At 28.2% G+C, this 11,567-nt stretch overlaps 1 protein-coding gene across 1 annotated transcript; it reads left to right on the top strand.

Moving 5' to 3' along the window:
• The first annotated feature begins 1,960 nt into the window (after positions 1-1,960).
• On the top strand, positions 1,961-3,496 carry LOC137627588 (uncharacterized). The gene has a single exon (XM_068358670.1). The coding sequence runs from the start codon at positions 1,961-1,963 to the stop codon at positions 3,494-3,496; it is 1,536 nt and encodes a 511-aa protein (XP_068214771.1).
• The last annotated feature ends 8,071 nt before the right edge of the window (positions 3,497-11,567 follow it).

The raw sequence follows: 11,567 nt of genomic DNA, 5'->3' as shown, positions 1-11,567 counted from the left end.
TAAATGTTCAAAGTTACAGGGCCGTATCACTCAATCGGGGGGGTGTTATCAAAATTTTTGATAATAATAATATTGAGGATAAGGTTTATACTTTACGTATCCCGTTCCTATCCATTCTATACCATACAATAATATTAAAGAACACGTTGAAAGATTTTTAAATGAATCGAATAACTTTTTATCACATAACGAGCATTTAGAAGAAATATTTGATGCATTACCTAATGATAGTACTGTATATCCAAAAACGGAAGAAGATAAATCCCTTGGCTGGGAAAGTTATCCCGAGGATTGTTACTTTGAATTTGTTTATGATGAATTATGAGATATATATTATAGAAGATGTTTACATTTTGGTGACAATTTATGTCAAATTTTTTATTCTCAATATACGCAACATCCAAAACTCAGAATGAAATTGAATCTAGTTTTTGAAATGTTACAAAAACATAATCATCTCTATGTTTTACATAATGTGTTAATTGAACATAATATTATAAAAGTTAATTTCCCCAAAAATGAGGTTACACAGTTGTCTTTTGATTATAAAATAAATAAAAATGTAATAACAGTATATGATATTACTAATGCAAATGTAAAACTACAATATAACTTTGAACCAACGATTGTTACTTGTAGATACCGAGATTTATTTGATTAGATATTTTTTATTAGAATTAAAAAATACAAACGATGAATATTCACCGATCATTTATAATTGTTTGTCTTATCCTTTCCATTATCCTCATTATGTACTATTTAGCTGAAATATTTATAAATCCAGTGGGGATAGGACTTATGGGACCAAAATATAATATAATTATTAAGGTCATCCAATTAATATTGATATCACCTATTTTTATTGGTACAATTTACTATTTAATAAGAGACAGAAAAAATGTAGAAAAGGATTTTTATAATGATAGTTTGATGAATAAAGAGCAATTTTTCCAAACTTTCGAAAATCCTTTTACGAAAACACAGAAAACGAAAACACAATTGAAAATATATCTCGTAATGATCGAGCGTTATTAAGATAATAATTGATTAATTATAGCATGAGTATACAACGAATATTTCTAGTACAACTTTTCAATATTGGATAGAAAAATTAATTCATCACACTTATTATTAACCAATAATAGATATATTATATCATATACTGTAGTATTTCTCGTAATTATTGCTTTTATGTTCTATTTGGATTATCTTTTTAAGGTTAGAGGCAATACTAAAATTTCCGGAATGAAAAAATTAGATTTAATCATTTTTCTTTTTTTTTAATATTCTTTTGTGTTGTTGTTTTTATTTGTTTGGTGTTTTAAGAGAAAACTTAAAAATAATGATTCTTATCCTCATATCCAATTGTTTTTAGTTGATATAATAGAATTATCTTTTTTTTCTCTTTGATTCTACAATATTATTATTAATTATTATTATATTCTAGTATTATTTTTTTTTTCCAAAATTTTTAATGTTTATATACTGTATATTACAAATGGTTTAACTTTTATTATTATCAATATAATTAAAAAATTCAAGTAACAAAAATATTAAATGAAAGAAATTATTTTTTTTTTTGTATTATATTTTCACGTGGTAAATTTTTTTTTTTTAATAAATCAAATTATAGATTTGGCAATAATATTTACGTGATGCATATATAAATGGAAGGGCGGCAAAGTTGACTCGAGTATAATAGCACTGTTTTCTATCATAAACACACGTCTGTGATTTGCTACTGCCGTTATACTTTTTTGTGGAGCAATTTACAGAAAAAAAATATTAAGCCAACCAACCAACCATAAACACCCACAACCACAACGAGTTAATGGATTTGGGTCAAATCAACTTAAATGCAAAATTATGCACCTTAAAAGAAGACGAAGATGATCCTCATTATTTTTTAAAGTTACCATCATTAGATTTAAATGATTTAGAAGACGTTTTCAATATAGCAATGATTGATGTATCAGGTTCTATGTGCTCGTGTTGGAAAAATCTTATGAGTAGATGGAATAATCATATAGCTCCGAAACTTTTGGGAACTACTCACGTATACACCTTTAACAACGTTATAGAAAAAATACCACAATGTGAACTAAACTCTGAAGATTTTAGTGGGGGAATGACAAACCTTACAGGCGCCCTCTCTACAATCCAAACTGAAATATATCAATGTAGAGAAAAGAATATAAATGTTTTGTTAGTTACAGATGGACACCATACCGTATCGTATATGGATACTCCTGAATCTATTATCAAAGGCATGAAACTTCCCGAAGAAAACATGTGCAATGTTTTCATTCTTGGTATTGGTGGCAATTTTCCAGTTCAATATAGCATAGACATACGTTCAAAATTACATAATGGTCACGAGAATATACCTTCATTGTTTTGGGCTAAAAACGACCATGAGATACAGGAAGTGATAAAGAATATTGGTGATGAACTTTCTCGGAGCAATCATTCCTCCGTGGTAAGTTTGAATATACCGGGATTTTTGTTGCCGGGATCTTCAGCGCAACATGATTTCCACGAGGGCGATTGGATATATGTGCCCCACGAAATAGAAAATCTTGATCAATTTCAAATAAGATATAAAAATTGTATTGGGACTTTATGTTTAAAGCCCATAGAAGGCACGGTAGAAATTATGGAAGAAATATTTTGTCAATGGCATTCAACTCTTATTAAACTACACACACTAGATAAAACCATACCAAAAGGTGTAATAGATTTAGAAAAGAAAATATTTGAATTTTACATAAAACAAAAACCCAAAGAAGAACATAACTATTCTATTAAACAGAGGATAAAAAATAACCAAAAGAAGCACGAAGATAATATACCTTATGAAGATCGGTTTCATCAGCAAATACGTAAATTGGAAAATATTCTAACGCATGCAAAATATGAAAATGAAATACAATTAGCCAAAGATATACTGATTACATCTGTTGTTAGAAATAAATATCAAGAAAAATCTTTTCGACTTAAGGGACATACCAACGTGGATTATCATTCAGATGTTAAAGTATTTCTTCAAGTTCTCTCTCAAAATATGGAACAAATAAAGAATATTAGCATATCACCAGACGAGTGCTGCCGCATTACAAGCGGTTCTACAATAACTGATATTCAGGATGGAGATTTAAGAGAAATGATTGAAACATTTGATAAATTTGATTTTTTTAAATCATTTACTATTTCTGGAATTCCGGTATTTGCATCAACGAGAGATTCTGTATCTTTAAACCCCTGGTCATACTCAGTTAAAAATATAGTAACATCACCCTATAGTATAATGAGTCAAATAGCATTAGAATCTTATGGTTCCGCACACATGCAGGGGGATCATAAGAAGGTAAAAATTAAATATAACGACCAACGAACAGAATTTAATGCCATTATTCCAATATTTTCTTCTGAACATGCCAAAATTATTCAACCAATTGTTAATACTAAGATATATGCAAGTGCTCAACATTTGTGATTACAAAAAATCCGCATATTATTGATTTTGACATACATATAGCCTCTTTGGCTGTAGTTTGAATGAGAAGTTTATTCGAAATTCAAACCTTTCCTATCCCAGAGCACGTAAAAAATCGTATGGAAAACATTGAGGCTACAGCAGAGTTGTATATGAATAACAGGAGATTTATCGTTTATTGTAATGCGTTATTAAATATTACCACACAAGCATTAATGACTGAAAGCGCAGAGATAATTCCTTCATATAACAAAACCATAAAATGCGAATCTCTTATTAAACCAGTATTTTTCCTCTTTATGAAAACAAAAAAATCTATAATTTCAAATAACGATATAATTGGTATAATGAAATTAATACTCATTGAATATATTGGACGTTGTATTACAACTGCAGATAGATCGTCAAATAAATATTACTGTAATTTCTATATAGAATCATTGGATGAGTTGATTACAGATTTGATTAAAAAGAAAACATCAAATCTTTATAATGAATATAATTTTCAGATTATACTAGAAAAGTTTTATACTTCAGAAGAAGTTTCTAAGGCTGCTAAAAAAATTACGAACGAAAGCGGTGATTTATTGTACAACTTTGTACCAAAAGTATACATTGACAAAATTGAACAATTAAGAAATGTAGCATCTGCGGGTGATATCTCTTGGCAAACACTGAAAATTTTTTTGCGTTATATAGGTCTAAATGAACTTGAAGTTGATGATTTATTCAGCGAAGAGAATATTTTTATTTATACATGCCACGCCTTAAGACACACATCATCCCGTATTCGTATGCAGAGTCCAATAGAGGATTTTGATTGGAGCTATACGTTTGTTTATGAAAATATTAAAAATGAACTATATAAAATTATTAGCGATCAGTTTCAATTGAATTTTACAAAAACTATGGAGAAAGCGTGGATCAAGGCATATCTAAACGCACACACCAAAATAGTAGAACCAATGACGCGTCAACAAATTATATCCGAGGCACAAAAAAGGGGGATTGATGTTATGAATGATTCGTTTGTGACCGTTTATAATAATTTTCGAGAATCAGGATTACTTTCAAATGCTTGTCAAACTCGGGCTTGTCCCTATTATTTGGTCCCACGCAAAAATTACAATAATCATGCTAGTGTAGAAAGGAAAATGAGTAAGAATTTCCTTCACGGCTTACATAAAATATGTTATACATATCCAAATGATACCGGGGATGAAATTATGACAAAATTTAATTCACCAGAAATAACTATGGATAATATGAATGCTGTACGATATTTACAGAAAAAATATCAATGCTTATCGCTGGAAAGTTTAAATTAACTTACTTTTGTTTGTTTATCAGGGGCTTGAATATATAAAACCACACCCCACAACACCCTATAAAGCTAAATGTAATAATAACCCCACCCAAAATTTTGAATTTATTTTGATGACAATAATTACACATTAATCCATACATAAAAATGCAAACAATAATGGCAAATAAAGCTGTTAATTTTAATATATACAAATCATAATTTTTTCCTATAATTTTTTGCCTTAAATCTAAACTTGTAATATCGTAAGTAAGCTTTTCAATTTCTTCCTTAATCTTATTTGTGCTATTTTCTAGAATAGATTCTGTTGATATTGTATTTATTTTGTTTTTACTGCTGTCGTTTTGAAAGATTGTGAACATTGTATCCGTTATTGATAAATCGTTATAATCTTGAATGTTGATGTATTGCCCCAAACTGTTTACTTTTAATAAAAAAATATATTAAAAAAGGAGCGCCATTTCTTCATTCGGATCTATACCCGTTCTTCCAATGTCATTAATATTTTCAGGAAATGTGGTATGAAAGTTGATGATACATATGTTATAGATAAATTCTGGTGTTATGAGGGGAGATATTATATTCCTTGAATATTTTTCTTCGTCTTGTTGTTGATTGGTAATAGAAATATAAAAAAGTGGTGATAAAAATTATCCCTTTTTCTTTTCATTGTTTGATGCTAATTGTTTTAAAATTGAATCTACATTTTCCTGGCGGTAAAGTTCTAAGTAATTACGAGATAATTCGCGATTAAACCCACCCACGTTATATTGTACGAGAAAAATTTCTGGAATGATTGTTAATACACCCAAAGACGAAAATGTACTAGCTGCTGAGCTTAACATTGTTAAGGATTTGATAGCTAATTGAATCCATACTTCTGAAATTATTGTTCTTAAAATAACAGCAGTTAAACGCATACCACATTCAATTAATCCTTTCATTCCAACTCCAATTGTGTTTATGTTTTTGTAGTAATCATAACATAATTCTTGGTATAATATTTTAAAAGAAACGCCAATATAACGGGGGATGCAAGAATGCTTTCTTCGATCAAAATAGTCTCGCCCATTGAGCAAATTTTTTCTAATGCAGCATTCCCAACATCTTCCCCCACCTTTGATGATATAATAACTTTATAATGGCCTACCATTAAACCACCCACATCTCTTTCGTTTTGGGGCTTTATGAATGGTTACATTTTCGAGTCTTTTGACTATTTTATCTGCTTTGTTGGTAAAAAATCCCAGTTCAATCTTTTTTTGTTTGATCTTTTTCTCGGTGTAACCGGGGTTTAGGGAAAATTCGTTATCGTTATCATCTGTTGTGGCAGATTTAATAATATATGTAATAGGTATTGTAGATAACTGAACTATATCTGAATCAGACAATTGATTCATAACTGCATACCCAAATACGTATCCTAATACTTTCCAATGCGCCAATTTTTCACAGGTATCCGTTTCAGCATTATAATCTTTACGAAATCTTTGACAATATTCTTGGTTATATTTTATATTTTGATATTGCACATCCCACGACAAAGGTGGAGCATCCACCAATCCAGACATATCACACACCTTGGCTGGATCATTAGCACGAAGCTTTAAATAACTTTCTTTGGTTAAAAAAGATGAAGAGGGGGATGATAAATTAAAAGATAATAAATCCTTCTCTTTTTTATCTGTATTATCATCATTTATTATCCATCTTGATGATGGTAATATAGCAAATCTTTTTAGATTTGTCAATTGCATACCACAAAAACAATTTTCAATACCACTACCATCAGGGTAATGTTTCTCTATGGAAAATGTTTCAAAAAATATTTCTGGTCTTTTATTAATAGCATCTAAAGAAGAATTCTTGATTGTTTTAGTCAATTTAAAGTTTCCTGCGAGAAAATCATTAAATTCCTCGTAAATTTTATAGCAGGCTTCACTACATGTTGGTATATTGTCATTAATAATATACGATTCGAGACATGGTTTTTTATAATCGTGTTTATAACACTTGAGCATATTACAACCCAATGTAGTAAACTCTGCAACAAAATCAAAGGGATATTATTTTCTAAATTAATCTGGAAAATTTACTGGTATTGGAGTAATATCTCCCCAAGGAAAATTTCGAATAATTATATTTTTTAAATATTTGGCACCTTTACGAGACCTTAATTTTTCAAACATTTTACGCAAAAGAATTCTATCGGTGATTAATAAACCTTGTATGATATCATTGTGCGTGGGTAATGGATATTCAAATGATGGAGGGGATGTTGGTGAATTATGGAAAATTTTTCAATTACATTTATTATTTCTTATAGACAAACAAAGGTTACGACAGAATAAGTATAAATAACCATTTACTTTTTATTCTGCGAAATAAAAATTTAAAACTATTTTTCCCAATTTCCTTGTCTTTTTTGAAAATCATATCAAAATAAAACATATAGAAAACATTTCAAATTGTTGATGATATTTAAACTGGTTGTTTATTCCACTATCATATATCATTTATCTTATTCTTTCTTTATAAAAAAAAAATGATTATTGACCATAAAACGAGAACAAAAACAACGATAATAATAATACATTTGGTTATACTCTTGGTAATTATTGTCATTCTTCATATCATATTTTCAAATTTTACTAATAAAAATCAGATATCACTGCTTTATTTAGATAAAAACAATAGTCAACAAATATTACAAAAAGAAGATAAGGGAGTGGAAATATATAATGTATTACCATACACCGCAACAACAAATAAAGTGCCTTCTTGGAATATAGAAAATGAACACGAACACGAGAACGAAAAAGAAATTAATCCTCCTTTTTTCGCTTGTTCCAAAAAGGAAAATATTTCAAAAAAATCATCATCATCACTTTTTCTTAATAATAATGAAGAATGTTTAGACATAAAATTTCCTATATATGATAAAACATCTCATAATTTATTATTATTTCCTAAAATTAATCATAAATATTTAATACCCAATAGTAAAAAAATACCTTATCATAATAAATTTGGTGGATTTGGTTACTGTGGTTTGGGGAAATTATTATTTGATTGAAAAACTAGTAATAACTAGTCTTGTTTTTGTTATGCTCCAGAATATTTTTTGGAGGAGAAATGTGCGATGAACCTCACCAAAAAAATTTTAAGGAAAATAAATGTATTAAAGTTGCACATAGAACTAATATTCCTAATGAAAATATATCATCCTTTAATCCTTTTATTGATGGCATCTGTACTCATTGTATTTCTCCAGAAACTCAAGTACCCGTTGTTAACGCAACATTTCCTTTGTGTAAAGAAATTAATAGTGAGGTAGAAGAAAATGAAATTATAGTAACAAAAAATGAAAATTATTTCAAAGATCCATGCAAATATGATGCATTAAATCCTCATTTATATAACAGCCCAAACAATAAATATGTACCAGGTTATGGTTGTGTTTGTGATTTTCATAATGGCTTTGTTGAAAGGATATTAGAAAACAGCAAGAGCTCAAAAAAGAAGAAAAAGACGAAGAAGAAGCGTCAAATGTGTGCATTAAAATTGGAAAAAAAAAACACAACTTCATTTCATACAAGTACATTCTTATAAAGAAATAGAAAGTCCATTTAATATTATTTTTCCAAACAAAAAAGAAATTTTAGTAAAACAACATTCTTTGAAAAAAGCAAACAATCATGATTGGTTAAATAGAGTTATCAAACCATCAAGAGAATTTCCAATTCGTCATATGCATCACCGATATAAAAAATGGCCGGTCGTTCATAAGAAATTTTTAGTTAATCAATATACTCAAAAAGAGTTAACCCATCCAATATCTGCCCTTAGATTAGCAACGGGAAGAGGATTTGAAACCAAACACTGGTATGAAACAACTAATAATCGTTTTTTGAATAATGCAGTACTTGGGCGTCCTATAGTTTATACATTTCATAATAACAACACACCCTGGACGGGAAAAGTCTTTTTAAATCCATTGGGAGCAGTTTATCGTCAATATTATGGAGCTACTATTTTATCAAAACAAGGAGAAATTGTAAAATTACAGTTAAGGGGTTATAAACAAGAAGAGTATCCCGATAATTCTATTATCACCTTAACGCCCAATTATAAAACAGAAATGATGGATAAAAATCAAATTGTATACGTTCCTTCGATTTTTCTTACTTACAAAGTAGAAGATTAAGTAATTAATCAACTAACGCTTTTATACATTATTAAAAACCTGCAAAACAATATAACGGTATTAATTTAACAAACAAACATAGATGTTTATAATCACTATACTCTTTTTCCTATTTATAGCCAAATTTATAATAAATTGTTACTTAAACACAATTACTTGGAAAATTATTTTATGTCGGTAACAATTATAGAAAATATATACTGTATATATATATTACAGTGATATATATATATATATATATATATATATATATATATATATATATATATATATATATATATATATATATATATATATATATATATATACATATATACATATATATAAAACTAATAATTTCTATTAATATCAATAATATTATTGTCTATAGCACTTACATAATGTATGAAATAAAAGAAATCGCTGGAGATTTGTTTACGTGTCCAAAAAATGTATCATTGGCACATTGTGTTTCCCGGGATTTTTACATGGGGGGTGGAATTGCTTTAGAGTTTAAGAAAAAATTCGATAATGTTCAAAAACTTAAAGACCAAAATTGTAGTGTGGGTAATGTAGCAATATTAGATGAAAATGAACGATTCATTTACTATTTAGTAACCAAAGAAAAGTACTGGGAAAAACCTACATATATGAACTTGTCTCGTTCTTTATTGTCCATGAAAAATCATGCATTTAAAAATAACATATCTAAAATAGCGATGCCCCGTATTGGGTGTGGAATAGATGGTTTAAGCTGGCCAAAAGTTAAAAATATTCTTCATGGTATTTTTCAACTTACAGACATTGAAATAAATGTTTATTATTTATAAGATACCGAATAAAAGGATTTGCTTTATTGTTGTTATTCTGATATTACGAGAGAAATAAATGGAGGGGGGTGCATGATTAATTTATCATTTCCCTCTAATATTTTTTTGGTTTTTTCATATATATTAAAAAGATTTTTTAAAGTTTGATATTAAAATAATCCACATTATGATAAGCATAATAATTATAAAGAATAAAACAATTTTATAATATTTCATATATCTAGTTTTTTTATTTTACTTAAAAAACATAAGATGAAAGTAGCCTTCTTGTCTTGATTATTAATTACGTATACTTCTTGTGGTTAATACAATTCTCATCATGCAGGTTTTTATAAAAACCTTAACAGGCAAAACCATAACAATAGACGCAAACCAGTCTGATACTATAGAAAATATAAAGTATAAAATTCAAGATAAAGAAGGCATTCCAGCAGACCAACTATGCCTTATATTTGCAGGCAAACAATTAGAAGACAACCGGACTCTTTCTGATTACAACATTTAAAAAGAAAGCACCATACATCTCGTCTTAAGACTAAGGGGGGGGGGGGGGGGAAGCACCTCATAATAAAATAAAAGTTATTAAAACTTAATCCAAACAACATATTTTTGTACAAAATTTTCTCTGTATTTTATTATCATCCCCCCATTTGGGTAAAATCATTTGTATATAATTTTGCTTTGATAGTGATTCATTTTCTTCTTTACTAAATTTTTCGTTTAATAACTGGTACTCATATTCGGATAATTTTAACCCAATATTAATATCATTACCATAAGCTTGATTTTTATAATAATCTTTCTCTGTAAGAATATCATTATTTTTTTTTTTGACTCTTCATCTTCGTTTTTGTTTTCATTTGCGATATCCATTACTTTTTTTATGTAAATTGATTCTTTAATATTATTTTCTATTATTCTGTGAATGCATGATTGAATAATGGAGGAAAGGCGTGAATTTTCATTAATATTTTTACACTCATTTGCAAAAATATGGGCAAAATCTTTGGGGTAACTGATATATTATCAACATCAAGAAGATTTTGATTCAGCAATTCACCTTCTAGATAATCTCTTAATTTATTTTCCAATGTTTTTGTTTTTATTTTGCCTAATTTTTTCATGATACTCATTGGTAACTAATTCTATTTTAATGGTATATGTATTTAAAATAAGTTAAAGAATTCAGTATAATACTTTTACTCATTATTACTTATATACTTAATTGATTGATTATATATAATATAAAACTACCAGAAAGACATTATTTTTTTTTATTTATTTACCAGAAGATCCAAATCCTTTATTGCCCCTACAAGATTCTATTTCCCATTTTTCATTTTTGTTGCTTTCAACTAAACAGATATCAAATCCCGAAAAAAAAATTTATTTGGGCAATCCTATCCCCAATATTTATTTCAAAAGAATTATTTGGATGAGAATTATACCACCACTTTTATAGGTCCAGTATAATCCGAATCTATCATTCCTGCAACAACATCTGCATAATTATTCAGAGCTATACCAGACCTAGATTTAATCTCTCGGTGTATTTTGGAAGGAAATTTCATACATATACCAGTATCAATGGCAATTCATTGACCGACAGGAATATTTTTATTTTAAGCACTATATAAGTCATAACAAGCCGCCCCCGCTGATCCTTTAGTAGGACATTTAGCATTGTCTGAAATTAACTTAAAGCTGACTTTTAGAATATTTTCCTCCATT

The sequence above is a fragment of the Palaemon carinicauda genome, chromosome 35, assembly GCF_036898095.1.
Source record: "Palaemon carinicauda isolate YSFRI2023 chromosome 35, ASM3689809v2, whole genome shotgun sequence".
Classification (NCBI taxonomy): domain Eukaryota; kingdom Metazoa; phylum Arthropoda; class Malacostraca; order Decapoda; family Palaemonidae; genus Palaemon; species Palaemon carinicauda.
Note: the sequence above shows the minus strand (reverse complement) of the source record. Positions and strands in the feature narration are given on the sequence as shown.

Bases quoted from the DNA above. Each gene is read 5' to 3' on its own strand.
- LOC137627588 (XM_068358670.1), top strand. From the start codon at position 1,961: ATGATTGATGTATCAGGTTCTATGTGCTCGTGTTGGAAAAATCTTATG.